At 41.7% G+C, this 20,900-nt stretch overlaps 1 protein-coding gene across 1 annotated transcript; it reads left to right on the forward strand.

Moving 5' to 3' along the window:
• Nucleotides 1–402: 402 nt before the first annotated feature.
• Nucleotides 403–20,405, forward strand: tspan2a (tetraspanin 2a). Its single transcript, XM_023837330.2, has 8 exons — nt 403–610; nt 9,102–9,204; nt 16,427–16,524; nt 16,699–16,773; nt 17,319–17,402; nt 17,608–17,673; nt 17,788–17,871; nt 18,496–20,405. Exons 1-8 carry the CDS (start codon nt 542–544, stop codon nt 18,559–18,561), a joined length of 645 nt encoding a protein of 214 aa, XP_023693098.2. The 5' UTR covers nt 403–541; the 3' UTR covers nt 18,562–20,405.
• Nucleotides 20,406–20,900: the final 495 nt, after the last annotated feature.

Below are 20,900 nucleotides of genomic sequence, written 5' to 3' on the forward strand. Positions count from 1 at the left end.
GTCATTTTCCCATTTACTTATTTAATAGCATGTTTTATAACGTGTTTGCGTTCCCTCCTGAAAACGCTTTCAAAAAAGTTCAGCATGATATAGTAGTTTACTAATCAGTAAATTATTAATTTATTAATAGCAAAAAACATAGTTACTACGCATTCAACTGAAACCCACTTCATTTTCACCTGCATAAGGAACACATCCATTTTGTTTCCATTAATTTTCTTTAACTGCTTCTGTGAAGGTTGCAGACAAACCTCTGCACATGTACCGCCCCGATAAACGAACGACATAACTAATATGTAATATTGTAAGAGCTGCCAAGCGTGTTGTAATACAGCGTGTTGAATGCGACAGGAGTGTGTACCGCCTGTCCGAAACCCCCCCATGGCTCCCCACATATTATATGGGGCGGTCTGGAAAGAAGCGTAAAGAAGCGGTTTCATTTGCAGACGCTGACAGGGCGCGCTGGTCTGCTGCTCGCAAGCGGAGTGAATTCGGAGCGCAAAAGCCGAAGGACGTACTGTCAAAGTGAAACTCAGCCAATATGAGCAAAGTTCAAGGCGCGATGAAGTGTGTGAAATACCTGCTGTACATATTCAACTTTATATTCTGGGTAAGTAATACACAAAAGTTTTAAGATCAGTATGTATAAATACTGAATGTGTCAATTAGATGAACAGGTTGTTCTTTGATCTGCCACTAATTTCCCGCAACCTGCAAGTACCTCTAGACGTTGAGGGGAAAGGATGAGTGTCTTATGCTGTTAGAGTTAGATCAAGTGCGTTTCATATGATACTGAAAGATGAAATGTCTTTTAGGTCTACTTCGTTTGCCAGAGTAGGCCTATATTGTTTTTAAGGCTATTATTATTTTTGTTATTATTGTTATTGTTGTTGTTAGTGAAGCCTGTCAGCATTCTGAAGATCAGATCAGTGTCAGCATTAACAACGCAAGCGTTCGCGTTGATTTGGTTACAACCAACTCATATCGAAGTGATGCTCTTTTCGGATCGACCAGACTACGGCTAAGTTTTAGGCTGACATTATAAGTAAATATATTTCAGAGAAACTCTCAAGATCCCGTGGTCTTTAAAAGCAGAACGATACATAGGGGACAGCATTAAAGAGCAATAATGAAGCTTCTTACTTGCAGCCTGTTATTTTTAAACAATAGTCAAGTTCAGTACCGGTTCATAAATAGGCCTACATAATTGTTTTTGAACATATCCGTGACGCAGAGTCTCACAGAAATTATAACGAATGTGTGTTCAGTTACTTACAAATCGTGAGCACGGTACCCTGGACGGGATATTAGTATTTTGTCATGTTATGGGATGGTATGTCGTAAAATGCCAGTGTGATCGAATAAGGAATATTCTTGTCTAAAAATTTGGGTTTCATAAATTTAGACTGCATATAACTGTAACCTAGATTAATTGGATCACCATATTAACTCAAATGGAACTCGAAGCACTTTTCCGCTCTGACTTTTCCGATTTGATAGTAAAATATTTTGTTAAACTTGCGGGAAAAACCGGAATATGACTCTGGTCTGTTTTCTTGTGTTTATTATTTACATGCCTGCCATTTCTCACCAAATGAGGCACGTCCTTCCCCTGTCCTTGTAACATAGCTGAGTTAAAGGTGCCTAAAAGAACCTTTGCACACAGAGCCATTGGTCACCTAAATGCAAATTATCCTACCAAATAAAATGCTTGTGTACATTCTCTTAAATTGCTTGTGCTGACGACCATTTAAGAAGGGTTAACAAAAACGGGGCATCCAACCACCTTTTATCCAGACTTTACACACAATTAAGCTGTTCCATTGGCTACTCCACCATTCACGCCCACAAAGTGCCGAATTTCTAATGTGTATTTCACTTTTACTTCTAGGGTTTTTCTTCATTACACCAGAAGCTTTAATTAATTTTTAATCACTGAATATTTATTAGTTTGCATGCAGGCTGCCATCTGAGCTTTGATTCAGGCATTACACATTTAAAAGGGAACCCCCCCATACACAAACACACACCACCAGCACCACATTAGGATTGCTGGAAAATAACGCTGCTGTTTTCTGCAGCTCTGTCATCCGTAGTGGGACTTTTCCTTTCATTTTACGACAAGACTCTTATACAGTGTAGTTTTCCACTCACGCCACTCATACGCTGCTCAGAGGGGTGTGGATGTTGTGTGGATGTTAGCAAGGCAGACCGTGGATTCCAAAATAGACAGGCAGAGAGAGAAAAAAGAAATATGAGAGACACAGTGACAAAATTACATCATTAAAATGTATTCAATGTCATTTTCAGAAGTTCCAGAAGAGATTTTTAAGCCTTTGTTGATGTATACAGCTGAAGCAATTTAGGTTAATTACTTTGTGTAAAGTACAACAGCAGTTTTCCGCTTGGGACTTTCAGTCACAAGTACCATCCACTGCGTGACATGATGCTAAATTGTTTTACCATTATTTCTCAAGAGACCACATTTCTACTGTAAATGCCTGTCTATAAATGCCTGAATCCATTTGAAACTTTTTCCATCCCATTTTCACCTTTTTATATGACATGCCATCTCATTAACGCAGATGCCCGACTAGCACAGCCCAGCGAGGCTCAGCAAGGTCACGGCAACAGGCTCGTAAAGAGGAAAATCAGCAAGTAAGGGGAAAAAAATGCAGAAGAGAGTGATGTGTGGACAGATAGGTGAGGACTGCGAGGGAAACAGTAGAAGAGAAGCTGGGTCCACGGGGGAGGCTCATAGTGAGAGAGAAGCAGGACCGTCATTAATCAGACAGGCGTAACAATTTTACTTCTTTACTCTACACAGTCAGTGCTTGAAATTTGCATGTACTCACCGGTATAGCCGTGCTAGCACCTTTGTTTGGTTTGGCGTCGGGAAGGAGGATGCATGGAGTAGCTCCAACAAAAGGGTTCATTAACAAACTGAACAGATCACAAAGGGGAAGCTAGAAAATAAAGGGACCTAGAGGGGTCAAAACAGGTCAAATTAACACTGACTAAATCAATTGCAAAATAAAAACACAAACACTGGAACTACAGCTAGACTGGGACAATTAAAGCACAGAAGAGTTGGAGCACAGAGAAGAGCACAGCTACAAACACCAGAACAACTACAAGCTACAAGCTACAGAAATACATAAAACTACAGATTACAAGTGCAATGACTGACTCACATACAGTATGGAGGGAGGGCAGGCACTTAAATCAAGATGGATAACAATGGATAACATGGGGCAGGTGTGGACCATAACAAAATCAACTAAGCAGTACAGCCACGGGACAACAAGAAACAGGTGGAATAAATTACAATTAACAAATACTCAAAAAAACTAGGAACAAAAGTAAAGCAGAACATAAAAAACAGGGGTAAGCCTAAACAGGGGCATGAAGATAAACCATAACAGACACTAAGGCAGAGGTGTCGAACTCCAGTCCCAGGGGGCCGGAGCCCTGCACAGTTTTTGGTTTACTCTTGTTTAACACACCTGATCGAACTCCTTGTGCTAATTACAACACAGCTCTTGAGCTGAATCATTTGTGGTAGAATAGGAAAGAACTAAAGCTACAGAGGGCTCCGGCCCCCCCAGGACTGGAGTTTGACACCCCTGCACTAAGGAAAACAGGAAATCAATAAATTTTAAATAATGGATGAGGCTGGTCTCTGGTCAGCATTGACCTCAAGACTGGAGAAGTTGAGCTTCTGTACCACACACTGAACCCATTGAGCTATGCAGCAGCTCAGGGATACTACAAGACAGAGAGGAGGAAGCAGGCTGACCAGCACCACCTGTGGGCTAAAAGGGGACGAGACCTATAGGACAGGGTCAGATGGGCAACAACCCTGACAGTATGAGTACTGGCACCTATCTGCTAGTACTGAATAAAAAGAGGAGTACTAGCACTTGTTTTTCCCCCCTACAAGCACTGTTCACAGTCCTCCCAGCTCCCAGACAGTTTTTGCAGGTCTTAATCAGCACTAAAAAAAACAGGGATGAATGGGAAAGAAACCAGAAATCAGGAGTGCCACACAGGTGGAGGGATCTGAGCCTCTCAAGTGCGGGATGTGACCTTGTATACATCTGCCGTGATTGTCTTCCTTTCTGTGGAAAGCACTCACTGGATAGTGTTCTATCCCTGCCAGCCATTGTTTGAAAAGTTTCATCTGACCTAGTTTTCATCTTGCTGTTAACAGGAATGTTAAGAAACAAACCCCCGGAGTTCCAGGGCCGGCCCTTTTCAGTCTGGTTTAAATCCAAGTGCCAATTCAATCTTCTACTAGGCAGATTAATGTGTAGATACCGCACACAACCAATAAATGGCTTCTTATCTCAAAGTAAAATGCCTGAATTGCCTTTATCAGAGTCTAGAACAAAATGATCATTGTCATACTTGTACTCCCATGATATGCCCCTTTCTGTGCTTATACTGGAAATAGGGAATGTCTTCTAATGTCCTGTAAGGGACAACATGTGGAGGCAATATACAGACATCAGATCGATGTCGTCATAAATAAGGTGCTAAGCTGGCGTGAAGCTCAAGATGACACGCAGTACTGATGTGATCTTCTTTTGAGGCATGGTGATGGATAATCCTCAGCGTCATTCAAGCTGCAGCATTTGTCAGCTGAGAATAGACCCCACACTCCCTATATATGCATGCAGTGGTTCAGTAGTGATGCGTTAGAAGACTGTTGGATCGAGTCCCAGTGATGTCAACTGTTGTTTTAAGCTTGAGCATGATATTGATTGTAAATTAAACCAGCAAAATGGAAATATGCAGGGATATGCAGGGCTTTCTTTGTATGTCGATTTTTTTGTGAGGATAAAAGTGTGTTTGTTGGTGACCCGAGTGTCACCAACATATGCTTTCGCCTATGATGTGTACATTTGTGGGGAAGTGTGGTTCTTGGACAGTGGTGCCCATTGAGTGTTGTGGGGTGTTTAAGATGTAATGGGAACTGCAAGGTAGAAATGGGAGCCTTAGACACACTGGCAGTAGCCTACAGTTTCTCTTCCTCTCACTGCGCTTTCTTCAGGCACTGCCACAAGTTTGCATTTCAGTACAGGCCGTCAGTTTTCCAGCTCTGCCTTCCATCTCTCACTCGCACTCTCTTTCTGTCATGCTCCTCAGATGGAGCACCTTCCTCTTGGCTCAGCCGCTCAGATTCTAAAGCGCACTTAGAACCCTTCATTCCTTCCTCTGTTGCAGCACGTTAGCAGTGAAGAACATCAGGAGTATCAACTCAGGAAACTTGCCTGCTTTCAGGTGGCACAAAGTCTAATTCTTAAAGGATGGTAGCAGTAGCTTGTTGCTGCATTTGCACCATCGGGAAATGTGCGAAATTCGTTTGTCGTATTGTCCTGCGACTCCCCTGCTGGAACATTATAGAACATTCACTGTGCCCCCCCCCCCAGGCATCAGCTGAGAAGGGGCTGACCTGTGAACTTCCTTCAGGAATGTAGGAATGCACAGGGACAGTGGGTGACCTTACGAGTGCATGAAAAGTGGCAGTTAATTGCTGGAGAGTGTTTCTGAGGTGACAGTGAAATACCAGGAAAGCAAAAAGAATCAGGAAACTCTACACTTGGGGAGTTTTTCCTAGACTGTGGCTTCAGTGGTTAGCAGGGTAGCCTCACACCTCCAGGTTTGGGGGTTTGCGTACTCCTGCGCTGGAATTGGTGGTGCATAATTGCTGTGTCCTGTGACAGACTGGCATCCCGCCCAGGGTGTCCCCTGCCTTCTGCCCTCTGATTCCTGGGACAGACTCCAGGCTCACTGTGACTCTATAAATGGTTCTGGAAGATAGATGGATGGATGGTTTTTCCTAGACATCTATGTTATGCTGCACACATCTCTTTTCTGGTTATTAGCAGAGGCTTCAAGTGCATTAGGGCCCAATGTCTATATACACTGATGACTCCTGTGATCGTCATTAAAATTACCTGCCATTAGTGCTACAGTAGCGCTTCTCTTAGTTCATACCAGACATGATAGCCTTCATTCTCATCTCGCGTTGACGAGTAATGGTCGTCCAGCACCCTGTTGGCAGTTTATGGTTTTTCCTTCCTCAGATCACTCTCAGTGGGTACTCACCACAGCTGACCATGGAAATCCCAAAACCTTTGCTGTTTTGGAGATGCTCTGATCTTGTCATCTGGCCGAAATGATTTGGTCCTTCTCAAAGTCACCCAGATCTTTATCCCTGCCCATTCCTTCTGCATTCAGCATGTCGATCACGAGTACAAAATGTTAACTTACCATGTAATAGATCTCAGACCTTGACACTGTTTATCTGAGTCAATATTTAGTCAATATTATTCTCTTCACATGTGGGTGGTTGTAATGTTTTGGTTCATCAGTGTTAGTTCCGGTGTAATGATACAGTTTGCTCACGATTTGATTTGATAGATGATTTAGGGCTAGTTGATAAACTCAAAATAAGACTTAAAATAAATGAAGATCTCACCATTCTTATGTATTTCTTTTTAGGCATGTACATTTACAAAAAAGGGTATTTTCAAATCGTTTATTTTATTTTTGCGCTTTTTTCCTTATTCTGCAGACTGCAGTGCAAAATACAAAAATAAAATCTCAAAAGAAAACTGCGATTATGCCTATTCTGTCCATCTGTGTTAACATTAATAAATGATTTCATGCCAGAGTGCATTGTTACACCCTTACAATGTGCATCATCATATATTTGAATCATGAAATATCGTGCCACAGTGCATTGTTACACCCCTAGTGTAAGTCCAAATACTCTCCACAGAAGCCTGTTTAGAATTCACACTACTGTGGATTTATGTCTGACACATAGTGACTGTACTCTGGCATCAATTTCTTCTTTCATTTCACCACAATCTTTGAGCTTAGGCATTTGGGAGGTGTGTATTCTGTGAATCTATTTTTCACATGAACAATAATGCACTTTGCTCATTAAACATAAGTAAGACAAAACCGCTCTGTGTCGCATTGTGTTAGCCAAACAGCAAACACCTGAAGCCTCTGTTATCATAAAACTGCCACTGTAACACACTTTCCATAAAGCCATACTAGACAGTTTTATATATATTGTCTTTTATATTGCTTTGTAGCTGGTTGTAAAGTATAATAACTGGAACTGAGGTCAAAGCTCTGTACTATTCCTGTTTAAAAGATTCGCCAGCATACAATACTTGTCTGTGCTTCTTTTTAATCACTGTAAGCAATCAAATTATTAGATGTAGGTATTGTTGTCAATACATGTAAACGAAACTATTCAAATAAAAAGAGCTGCTTGCTGATATATCCCATCTTTATCATAAATACATCAAAATGTGTTTTATGTACCTCACGCTTTAATCACACTCATCATGGCTGAGCTCCTTTCTGTCAGATTGAGATTGGCACATTACCGTTGTAGCATTTTTTCTGTAACATGTTTTTTTGTATTAGTCACTGTTGTTCAAGAAGTGTTGGAACAAGTTGAAAATGGAATATTTACAAGTCTAGTTTAGTTCTAAATTTGAGCATGTGAGCATCCTTCAGATTGGGGGCTTAGCTGGGTTACGTTCGAACAATGCCCTCATGGGGACAGGTCTGTGCTTGGATCTCGTCTACATCTCTGACCCTGGGGACAGAGCTGGGGGGGAGGCTTGGTGAGGAGTGCATCTTGTGAGTGGTGTCACTTGGGCCGACAGCAAGCCTTTGTCCCGCGTCTGAGGGGACAGGGTGGCTGTTGTAACTGGAGTGCGGTAGGGAGTGGATGACGTGTCGGATAATGGGCACGGAGGGGGGGGGGAGACTGGTACAGAGGGTGGCGAGAACGATGCCCCAGAGTCCACAGGGCTGTGCCTGCAACATGGAGTCGCCAGCTCAGGGAGTGGGCCAGGCTACGTGTGAGGGCAGGTGGGGGTGACCAGGTCACTGTACAGTACATCTTGGTTGCCCACTTTCACCTCCTTTTCAAAATGGGTGAAGTTCTCTGTATAAACAGCAGTTTATTTTGAGGATTAGAGAAAATAAATTGAAAGATTAAATCTAGGAGTAATGTGACATGTGGTCCTCTCCGGTTAGTGCTGTGCTAGAAGTTCAGATCTTCATGCCTCTGGTAGGGACCTCCGCTCAGTATACTCGAAAGAGGAGCAGATCCCAACATGCTAAACTTAAATTGTTCTTTGTGCTGATAAGTTCTAGATGCATGCCCCTGTTTTGGGTGTGGGACCAAGTCAAATACAGTCATAGTTGCTTGTTTATAGGCACGTCTAAGTAGAAGGGTGTACACAGAAGATGTGACGTATGAGAGACACCATGCTGTTAGAGGATTGCTACATTGCTACGGCACTCTGTGTAGCTAATCTCTGCCTTAACTCAAAATAATGTCTTTTCTCTGCTGCACCAAAAACAAAAAGCTTGTTTCCAAGCTGGGGATGATAACTGCATATCTAGGAAAGACACCACCTCTGGCATCCTCTGCAGCAATCCAGAACCTGTGATTTCTGCAGCACACGACCCTAATGTCAGTCCTCAGAGACATTCTGTAAGAGGGGAAAAAAAATGTTTACCTGTGAGCTGACATCGGCAACAAAAATAAACCAGTAATGAGTGTTTTCCTGTGTTTAGCTTACGTCATCATGGTTTCTAGAGACCAAGATGTTCTTGACAGGGAGTTATTGAATATCAAGTGAGTGTTACGTTGTCATATTTTGACAAGGAGCTGCTAATTGTTGAAGGCCTCAACACAAACCCCGCCACCCACAAACCACCTTGGCCAACACCTAACAGTTACAGTTTAAAGAGCGATCCAGTTGGTGGATTCAGTGTAGTCAGGTGACCGTCACTTCCAGTGCACGCAGTGTGAGTCAAAGAAGAGTGGCTGCTAAATTCAGTTGGTTTTTGTTGTGCAACGCAAACAAAGAACTAGCCTGGGGGGTTAAGAAGAAATAGTGGGTGGGGTGGGGTGGGCTGGGATGTCTAGGAAAAAGCCTTCTTCCATGAGTGTGTCTCATTAATGGGCATCCAGGACAATGGGTTAAACAGGATGAGTAAGTGAATGTTGATTGATCTGATTTTCTTGGCCTTTTCCCTGCTCTCCTTCACAGCTGGGGGGCTCCTTGGTCCTGGCAGTAGGCCTGTGGCTCCGTTTTGATCCAGACACCAGGGCACTGTTCAGTGAAACAGATGCGCCAGAAACCTACTTCTTGGGTGAGTGCAGATCCAAGCTCTTTCTCCCCAAAAACATTGAGCCATATGTACTGTATACAGGCAATCCCCTGCTTACGAACAAGATCTGTTCCCTAAGTCTTTACGTTGAATTTGTAGGTACGTCAGAAAAATAATAATACAGCACAAAATAATTACAATTATTATTATTATCATCATTATACAGTAATAATAAAATGCACTACATATAATACTGTACCGTACCTCGAGCTGACAAATTGCTAAAGCCACACAATGTTTTCACGAGTGCCACAGAGTACTGTGTGCATTTCTTATTACAAACCATTGTATTTAATCCGAATTTTGTATATAATAGACTTCATGGCAGTTTGTTCATAAGTATGAGTTGTCCATAACCTGGATGTTCTGAATCCACGGACTGCTTGTATAACCTTATGCATAAGTATAATCAGTTTATTAGACTTAATAAATAATTTCCTCAACCATATATATTTTATCACGCTATTGAATGATGCTGAATAACTGCACGAAAACAGCAGACTGAAAATCTAACTGAATTCAAAATGGTACCAGATTTTTACATGTTTTGTTGTGTTATTTGTATGTGTTTAATATGACAGGCTGTACTGGATTTGCCTGCAGTTTCAGGCTCAGCTGTAATTTTGTGTCCAGACCTTCGGAGGTCACATGTTCATACAGGGCAGCTGGATCCTGTGCTCACAGCAATAGGATAAGCTGGATTCTAGGGACAATGGCCACACTTTTTCAGTCGTGAAATCACTGTCTCTCTCTATCCCCATTTTTACTTCTACATTCATATACTCCGTACTTCTAGCCTTTGTTTTTACCCCTTAACTGTGGTTATTAATAAAATAATAAAATAACATAGCTTTAGAATCCCCTCAGATTTTCATGCTAGGCTGTAACTGGTATCGAGACAAGACAAGTCTAACATGATCAAATACTGATACTACCTACATGATACCAAAGATTTCCCAGGAACAGTATCAGGCAATTTGTTGTTCTTATGAATTGTTTTAGTTATTTGCTAATGTTGCAATCTTTAGATTTACTTGTAAAAGCTTTTAAGCTAATGGGAGGCAGTGGAGATTTCAGGTCCAGAAAGGACCAAGACTTTGTTTCAACCAACCAGTTGAGTACTCTGTGACTGTGAGTACTTTGCTCAACTGTTTGGTTGAAACAAAGTCTTGGTCTGGATTTGTACTCTCTGGACCTGAACTCTCCACCTCTGCTAATGGCTATCATTCTTATTTTTGTATTTCATACAGACTCTTGCGCTAAATTAAATGGCTTTTTTGAGACCCACTAACGCCTAAGGATAGCTAATTTGAGGTTGATTCTATTTTAAGGACTGAACATTTCACAACAAGGTGGGGGGGCGGAGCTGTGGATCTAAATGTCAGGAGAATAAATGCAAACATGGTAAACCACAGGACAATGTCACATGAAGTAGGGGAGTATCCCGGTGAATATTTAGAAGGGAAATTCCCACAAAAATAATGCTACTCTTTTAAGATATGGAGACACAATCATATGATCCCAGCCGGTCCCTATGACGACTTTACACTGGTGGCAAGCAAATGATGTCGTCTTCTACATCTCTTGTGTAGCATCATTTTGAAATCTAAGCCTATTATTAGAGGAGAACAGATAGAGCCATTGTAATATTCGTTGTAATTTTTCATTAGACAATGAAGGAAATTTGAAAAATGTAGCCCATTGTCTAAATGACATCATAACTGAAGTGTCTCATCATATGATGTCATCAGACTCCATTCTTTTGGCCCCTTCCCAGTAGAGGCAGTCCTGTCCTGGGTGTGGGGGTAGGACTGCAGCAGGAGTTCCCTGAATGTAGTACACCGGCTTGGTTTAGCAGCACACTGCATACGTGACTTATTTACGGGTATCTTAATGACTCTGGGCAGATAGGGAATTGCAGGCATGACAACCAAAGCGAAAGATGCAATAAGCAGTCATATTTGCATGGAGGCTGTGTTGAACTTACAAACCTTCGCTTGTACTCCTGATTCAGGCAGGCCCACAGCCGGAGATTACATGCCGTAATAATATGACATGTAGCTATGCAAGGAAGGTCTTTCATTGCCTTAAAGGTATTTCATTTTGACATTGAGGTTAGGGGAACACCTTGCATTACAAGATGGTTGTTGAATTGCAGGCGTCACTTGTGTCATTCAATGACAAATAAAATGAGATAGGAACATGATGCATAGGATCATGTTACATTTACTCACACATTACATAATGCTGTTTACCAGAGAAGCTAAGTTTAATTTTACTTGAGGACATGTCATTTCCTTTTCTTAAACTGGTCACAAGTTTAGTACCACTGAACTGTTCCCACACAAATATGGAGCACAGTAACCAGCATTGGTCCAAACATACTGTGAGTCCCACCTCTGTGACTCATGGCTCTGCAGATTCACCGCAGCTCTCTTTCTCTGCCGTGGAATCTGATTCACAAGAACGCAGCCAAGAAGATGTGACATGACAGACCAGTGATTGATTATGGAATCTCACGCACGGTGTCGCTATGGTAACACAATAAATATTATCTTGGACATCTTTAGAAAGCATAAGGGATGAAAACAGACGGTGCCCTCATTTCATTTTGTTTCAATTTGTCTCTCATTATAGTCTTTCAGCATACCCATGGCTGAGGTCAACGTCTTCAGCAGCAACAAAGTATTGTGGGCTGGGTGGAAATTTCTGGAAGGTGTGTTACAGTGCACACCCATCAGGCCATAAATTCAGGACTTCATAAATTGCATGGCATCCATCTGGGCCTAGTTCATACTTTCACACCTATCAGTTTTTTTTTATTGGCTTCTCAACTTTAAATTGTTTGTACCCAAGTTGGGTTTTAAGGGCTTTTCTCCATGTAACACGATTCATAAAAATCTGTCTCTTGTGTGCATGTGTGTGTGTGTAGGTGTGTGTGCAACTTGCCCATAGTCGAAGGTGTCCTGAAGCTCAAAATATCTGGTGGCTCCCTAAATATATTTTCTCGTAGGCTGTCTAGGGCACATGTGAGTTCATCACGTTGCAAGCAACCAGTTGGCAGAGTTTCTTGTTTTTGTGTTGTTTTTCCACCTACAGAACCTGGCCCCGTGACCACTGAATGAAAGCACTAGCTCTTAATGCAGCCCACGCACGGTGTTCAGTGCACCTGTCTTTAGAGTAGGGGTGTGGTTTGCTAAGGTCTCATTCTAGATATACAGACATCAGTAGTTGAGTGAACAGCAGTCTTCACCTGAAGAAGAGCTTTTGGCTTCAGTGCCATACATTTCAGAAGTAAACAACAAGTAAATTCTCATGGGGTTTTCTCTCTTAAGGACACCCCAGTGTATTAATTATGCGGCATCTGCAGTCCCTCTCTGAGAATTATGGTAACCAACAATCGCCCCCCCCCCTTCATGCCCCACCTAGAGCCAGGGACAATGGGGGGGCTTTGATAATGAGGAGGGTGAGACCCAGAGGGAGTTGACTGAATCACCGTGGCACCCCACCCCCCCTCACCCCCCAGACAGTGACCCAAACAGACAGATGCTGTGCCAAGCCATGCCTTTGTCTGTCACACCCTATCGCTCTTCCCCTTTGTTTTAGGGCACTGCCAGTCACGGCTGGAAAGTGGCACAGGGAGGCCTCACGGCTCCCTCGACTGGGCAAAGCCGCTCACTAATGAGATACTGGGACATGGTTTGGGGACCTGGAGAATTGACGGGGGGAGGTGCTCGTGGTGGCCTTCTTTTCTCATGCTGGAGAGTGAAAACATTGGTGAGGGAGAGGGGCATTGTGGGTAGGCAGCACTGGCTTGGGGGGGCATCCTCCCATTTTAAGCTCATTACTGGCACCTGCTGGGTCCCCTCCCTCTCCCCACAGTAAATGCACACGACCCCCCAGGTTAATGGAGACTCATAAAAGCCCCCACCCCTCTTTTTAAAACCCCAGCTGTACCCTGTAACCTGCTCTAATTATGGGGGTGGTGCTGTCACATCCCAGTAGCTTTAGCCGGATCTAAGTGAAGCCAGAATCTGCGGCTTGTGCTGTTTTCCGGGACAATTCACCTTCATTATTGGTTGTCACAGTCAAACGCAGGAGTGCTGATGAATATTAATGGTCTGAGCTTTCCTGCCCCGTTTAATTCCAGCTCAGTTCTTCTATTTGGATTTCTAAGCCAATGGCATGGAAACCTTTTATTTGTTTAATTTTTTTTAAGTAATGTAAGCTCATTTTCAACTACATTGCACATATTTATCTAAGCAGCAATAACTTGAAAAGGCAGAAGTTGGTGCAACAAATCTACCCCCACCACAATACACCAGTTCTTCATCATTTACAAACTATGACTCCGGTCCTCAGGGACCCATAGCCAGTCCTTGTTTTTGCTCTCTCCGAGCTCCCTGCCAGACAGTCCACATTTTCGCTTCCACCCAGCTCTCAGGGAGCAAAAATGTGGACTGTCTGTGGGTCTCCAAAGACCGGATTGGGAAACACTGCTCTAGCTAAACAGTGATGTTTATGAAACATTGACAGCTGTGTACCTTGACTGTTCACAGTAGATTATGTGTATAATGTGGGTAGTTGAAGATAAAAAGCATATAAAAAGGCCAACACTTTGAACTGGCAAATTGATTCAGTTTGTTAGCTGGTCATTCTGTGCTTGGGTTCAAAAGAAGGGGGCGGATGACAAGCATTTCTAAGTCTGCCCCATGTGGATGAGTTTCTGGATTGATGCGAGGGGAAAGCATTAGAGATTTAGGTTTAAATTCAGGAAGCTTTGGAGATTTAAACTGGGATCTATCTTACTTTGTTCAAAATGACTAAGATGACATGCCTATTAACAGTTAACTGAGCTCACATTCCTTTATGATGACACGTTGTGCTGCTTCAAATGAAATATTATAACAAATTGATTGTTAGATATTGATTCTTGGCATTATTATTGGAGTGTGACAGGTGGTGAGAGAATATGTGGTATCTGAAGCAGGGCTGTGTATTTATCCTTCCTCCATATAACAAGTCCCTGAGGATTTTCCTTGCCATGGAGCCAGTCTCCAAGTGCAAAGCACCCAGAGCCAGGCTGCTAGCTAACAAGCTGGCATTTGCACAGAAAGTCCACTCTGCACTGATGAAAGTCTGCTAAGAGAAGGCAAAGACCATAGGCGATGTGTTCAGCTAGGACTGTTTTAGTTACAGACTAATGTTCATTCTGCTCATTATTTTCAAAATCCAGCAAGAGACACCATCCTTGTTCTTATCATGCATGTCCTTCCCCAGTTTCTCTTTGTGAACCTCGGAGGTATGAATTACAAAGAAAAATATGCAAAATTAATTCCAAACAATGGCTTTAAAATCTAGCACTTGTGATGCGTTTGCACTTTTTATTTCTATAGACTATATGCCTGCTTTCTGGTATTTTGAAAATGTTGTTTGAACAAATAATACTTCTGTCTCTCTCTCTCATTGACATCTCTGATCTAGTCCCAAATCATGGCGTATCAAGCCTCATCATTTCTGTAAAAACACATACTTTGCTGTGCTGTGCTGCACTGCCCCCTTCTGGTTATGACTGATAACTGTAAATTGCCATTGAGGCACAATTGCAGCACTGTAGGCTGAGAGGTTGATTATGGCATGTATTTGCTGAAGTTATCACTCCAAAAGCCAGGTAATATATAGACTTTTTGTTCATACTGAAACTGCCATACTTCGGCATAGTTTTTGTGGGTAACACCCAATATATGAGAGATCTTTTATCCCAGGGTACACATTAGACTTTTATAAGTGATAAGGCAATGGTTATTTTACCACTACTGCCCCTGATGAGCTGAATGAGGTCAAACTCCATATGCCTTCTGAAGATTTAATGATAACATTGAGTTAGAATAAGTGTCTAACCTGCACTTTAGCACCCTCTACAGGACAGTCATTGTTATTATCAGTTTTTTTTCTAGGAGAAAGGTTTCCCCCTGCTGGCCAATTATTGCCATATAATACGTGGTTTCCATTGAGTTATACTACAAGGATATTGTGCTAGCACCGTCTACCTTAAAATATTCATCATGTACATTAGAACACATATATATATATATATATATATATATATATATATATATATATATATATATATATATATATATATACACACACACACACACACACACACACAGTGGTATCTCAGAACTTGAACTTAATTCGTTCAGAACTCAGGTTCGAATCCTAAAAAGTTTGAGTTCTGATTTAATTTTCCCCATGAGAAATAATGGAAAACCGATTAATTGGTTCCCGGCCCCAAAAAATTACACCTAAATATGTTTTATTTTATTTTTTTTAGCATTTAAACACAAAATGGACAGGATAAAACAAGAAGAACATATACTGTACTAAACACATCTAAGCACATTTATCAAAACAGTAATTTGTAAAGTAAGAAAATAAATGTATCCGAACAATGTGTAAAGTTAAAAAAGACTTCCATGTGCCACGCCCCCTCGTTAACCTCGTGTGGAATCCCCCTGTCATCAGCTGTTTCTGGTTGTTGTCATTAGTCCTCTGTATTTAGTCCGCGTTTCAGTTTGTTTCCCCAGTCCAGTCATTGTATTGTCCGTCTCTGTTTTGCCTGTCTTACCTGTAATTAAACCCCGTATTCCCCAATATCCTGACTTCTGCACCTTTGTCTCCGTTCCGTCCCCGCTGGGCACAACAATATTATTGTCATTAAATGTATTAATGGTTTATTATTAATGATATTAAAATAATTAATAAGAAAACAAATAAATGTATTTTATTATATGATAATAATTACTGTTACTGTCTATCATTGTCTAAATGTATTTTTACTGTCTAAATATATGTATTCAGCTAGTGTAAACATGCACAATGCTATCACAGCGCATGCGAGGCTGAGACTGAAGCATGACCCTTTGTTTCCGCTGAGAGACGTGCCGTGTGACTCATTTCCCCAAGCGTACAAGTTATCTTAGGTCGGCGTTCACGGTTCAACTTCTGAGATTCAGATCGAGTTCTAGGTAATTTTTTTTCGAACTGGTTGGTTTGACTTTTAAGAAATTCGACTTCTAATGAGAACTAAGGTACCACTGTGTGTGTGTGTGTGTGTGTGTATATATATATATATATATGGATCCCGATCACCTAGCTTCTCAATATGCTCTGCCATAGTGATGGTCCCTCTTTCCACCAGGCGTGTACATCTTGATCGGTGTCGGAGGACTCATGATGCTTGTGGGTTTCTTCGGGTGCTGCGGGACAGTCCGGGAATCGCAGTGTCTTCTGGGATCGGTGAGAAAACACTCTGCCTCAACCTGACCCCCAATGTATATAGTGTCCTTCTCCTCCATAAACACTGTGGATAGTTTACATACAGCCCAAGCAGAGCACCGACCACTGTGGGAAGTGCTCTCTATCTGGCCACAGTTGACGGGGGATGTTCTGTCCTCCTCTCTCTGCTTACAGTTCTTCGCCTGTCTCCTGATCATCTTTGGCGCTGAGGTTGCTGCTGGAATTTTTGGGTTTTTAAACAAAGATAAGGTATGTGTAACAGATTCCCCAAGAACAGGGGAATTACATAGCTCTCCTGGATTGTTGGGGTTTTGAAGCAAGATACTGTACATTAGGTGAAGTTTTTGCAGGAAAATTCTAGGCAGCTAAATCATACAACCAAAGAAGAAATTACCTAAATGCTGGTTGGGAGTTTTTAAAACTGTTTCAGCTTTTGAAATTAACTAGTATCTTGATTCGTTTAACCCTATAAAATTCAATCAAGCTCAGTGTGGAGTGTTAAACTAAAATTTCCAGTGAATAGTTTGATTATATAAATAAAAGTATACAATAAATCCCCAGCTCACCTTTAAATTGGAAATGTGTTAACTGGGGCTACACAGTAGATCATTGTTTGCAAGTGTAGTTTCACACCTGCAAGGTCATGTACTTAATTTCCAGAACTGTCTGAACAGACTTCCCCTAGATACTCCTGTGCCCCCCAGAGTCTAAGGAAGACATGCTGTTTTTGTAAATTTGCTCCTCTAAATTGCCTATGTCAATATGAGCCATGTGACTGACATTTATCATTACAGATCATTGAGGAAGTGCAAGGCTTCTACAGTGAATCAGAAGATGAGAACAACAATAGTACAGTGGTGAACATGTACCACAAAGTTGTAAGTGCAGTTTCAGTCCATTCTAGCGATGATACCTCCTTCAGGTCCTAGCAGTTAACAATGAACATGATGAGTGCATGAGTACAGATGTTCCAGTCCTCCTGTTGCCACTAGTCCAACTAATTTGAGAGCTTGTATGTCTCTGCTCTGCTGCGCTCATTTCTGAAATGGTCTGATGGTTACAGCACTGTATCTCCTCTTACAGTTGGATTGCTGTGGAAGCAGCACATCAAACAATTCCCAGTGTCCTGAAACTGATCCAAAACCCAAGGTGGGGAGTTATCCTCTGCGGAATGTTCTGAGATAGCCTGATCTCTGAAAGAATGAACTGTGACAACTAAAAGCAGGTGCAGAGTGTAACTCACGTACGACGTATGTGTTTCAGGACTGCGAGGAGGCCATAAAAGACTTTTTAAACAGCAAGCTCTACATCATTGGATACGTGGGGATTGGCATTGCAGGAATCATGGTATGGAAATACACGCCTGGGAATTATACAGAAACAATATGAGTGCAGCTCACATTTAGTGGTCAGTTTGTTGAGGACACCTGCTTGCTAATTCAAACAGCTGAATACACACAGCACATAGACATGAGCAAGAGGGCCAGGTGTGGTTTGACTAAGCTTTGAATGACTAAGCCTCCAAATCTATATGATTTTCAATGTGGTGTGATTGGTACACTAGTGCCATACGTGGTGGTTCTAGCATCTCAGCAATAGCCTCAATCTTGATATTTTCATGCACTACAGTGTCTAGACTGGACAGAGAATGGTGCAATAAACAAAAACACACAGCTCTGTACAAAAGGAGTGTCCAAAATGGCTTCTCTGAATGCACAACTCATCTTCCCTTGAAGGTTTTCTGGAGACAAAAATAGGTCCTACTCGTACTTACACCAAGGACATGCTAGGTATTCCTAATTAAGTGGCCACTGGATGAATGCTAGATACAATTTCATAATTTCACAGATGGCCTGCAATATCACTGTAAACCAGCAAACAGCTCCCACATACAGTAATATATTGTATATAATTTTCATAACTGGACGTAGTGCTTGACCATGTTCTGTTATCTCTTTCCCACCCTCTCAGATTATTGGAATGATCTTCAGTATGGTGCTGTGCTGTGCGATACGGAACAACCGAGAAGTCATTTAGAGGTCCTCCACCAACCTCCCAACCCCCAATACCCTTACTGCTTCCCTCTGTCCCAGGTCCCCCTGCCCCAGCCAAGCAAATCTCCATGGCACCATCCTGAGGGTGGTACGGGCTGAAGAACGGGGGGATTCCCCCTTCCCACATAAGCGTGCCGACATTACCACCGTCCGGCCCAGTGATGTCACTGATGAGTGCCATTACCAGGATCCCCTCATGTGGGTCAGGACGGCTTTCCTCGGACCTCTTCCCCTCCCCTCTCACTTGTAACCCGTTAACTTATTGACTGAGCAAGTCCTGCCGGAGCCACTTGCTGCTGCACTGTGATGTCCACAGCCTTAATGGCCACCAGAGACCATTTGTCATGGTTCCACAAAGACCAATGCCTGATTGATAGTGATGTGACTACTTTGATGCTATGTAAGGGCAATACTGACCCCTTCACATCAGCAGTCATCCACTTAATACCATTAACTTGGCTTAAATACACACCTTCACTAGTTTAATTTAATCACATTCCTTGATCACTTTCCCAAGGAAGGTCACGAACATGCAAAGACTCTCCTCAGAATATTGTCAAGCAGACATATTAAAATTAGTTACTACATCCCTTCAATGTTGTGCAAGGGTTCGGGAGACTCATATCTGGTGCCCTGTCCAAAGGAATTGCTTGGGGAGGCGGGTGGCGCCCAGTCAAAGGGGCTGCCCTTTAGTAACTGCCCACACAGGTCAGGTGATGCCAGGTAGTGTTGGCAGCTGGAATAAAATATGACATACAGAACCGAGTGACCCATGCAGCCCCCTTACGTGCATGTCCTGAAATAGAAGTGATGGCACGGTGACATGTACATTATGTGTGAATTTGACTTTGTCCATTTTTTTAAAGGAATGCACTATTAAGGGTATAATGTACTGGTGACTTGTAGATGTAGAGAGTGTTTCCCATGTTAAGAAAGACGGCTGTTCTAAATATGGCGACTGTTAGAGTGCCTTTGTTTTTGTAAATCAGAAAAATACCCCTTAATTTATAGAGATTTTTTTAATTATTACTTGTGGGTAGCATGATATTAGACAATTTTTTGGTAGAAATTGAAGGGGAGGATTTGACACTTTTTTACATTTACATCACATTTACATTTATTTGGCAGATGCTTTTGTCAAAAGCGATGAACAAGTGAGGCAGATAATAGATCACTATTTTATTTCACTAGCACTGTTGTCGTGATTCCTAATCCTTTGCTAGGTCCCTTGTAAGATCTGAGGTTTAAGCCACATTCTGAGGCACATTGTGTCATATTCAGCAAGCATACAGCATTCTCACAAACATTTTGCTTACTTTGTCAGTTGTATCCTTTCCACCACCTGGTTTTTACTTGGCTCCTTTAATAAAATTAGGATGATTTCCTGATAGGAATTATACCTCTGATAGTATGCATCATCACAGATTTTATATAGGAAGATAAAAGGCAAGACAGAAAAGAAATGGCATACACAGTAGCCAAATTTGAGTACAAAAACAGTTACAGGTGCTTGCAGTATGGTACTGTTCATGTTTGAAGTGTTTTTTAAGCTCAAAATAGGGTCTTTAATACCTTTTTAACAAACATTAGCAGGAATTTCATCAAGGGCATCACTTGCTGTACATAATTCCTCCCAACTCAATTGTCAGAACAGTAAAAGAGTGTCTAAGAGCTGTACCTGTGTACAGTGAGGAAAGAAACCTTTTCAGTTACATGATTCTTTCAGATTTTAACTTCAAATGTAATTGGTGTAATTTGACAGTTTAGCACTACGGCTTTTCAAAATTGTAGAAATGAGAACTAATAAACTTTTGTAGAATTACTGTACTTGACCTCTGTCTCCTTGAGCTACCTGCAAGTATTAGTGTATTTAAATACATGTTGTGCTTTTCTTCAACTCATCTGAGTTTGTTAACTGGGAATTTTGATAGTTCTTGAATTACACATTCACTAGATTTATCATACCTTAAGAACTACTGTTTCAAACCTTTTTAAAATTGTTTAAATGGGCGAACTGACCTTGGATGCAAATGCAAATTGCAATCAAGTGTGACATGCATTGTACCACTCAGGTCATTTCCAGTCTTTCAGTTTTTCACATGCCATTTCCTTCCCAACAGGCCAACACCCACACTAAACTTGAAAACTGTTTCTCTGGTTCACTGCATTGCATAACTCAAACTGAATTCTAAGTAAAATCATCAAACCATTTAGCAAGGCAATGATATCCTGACACAAAAGGTATTTTCTTTCAAATTCAGTCAGCCAAATAAACATGCTGCCATATAAATCTTCCATCACCTTCAACTGTAAGCCATGCTG

Source organism: Paramormyrops kingsleyae, chromosome 8 (genome assembly GCF_048594095.1).
Source record: "Paramormyrops kingsleyae isolate MSU_618 chromosome 8, PKINGS_0.4, whole genome shotgun sequence".
NCBI lineage: Eukaryota > Metazoa > Chordata > Actinopteri > Osteoglossiformes > Mormyridae > Paramormyrops > Paramormyrops kingsleyae.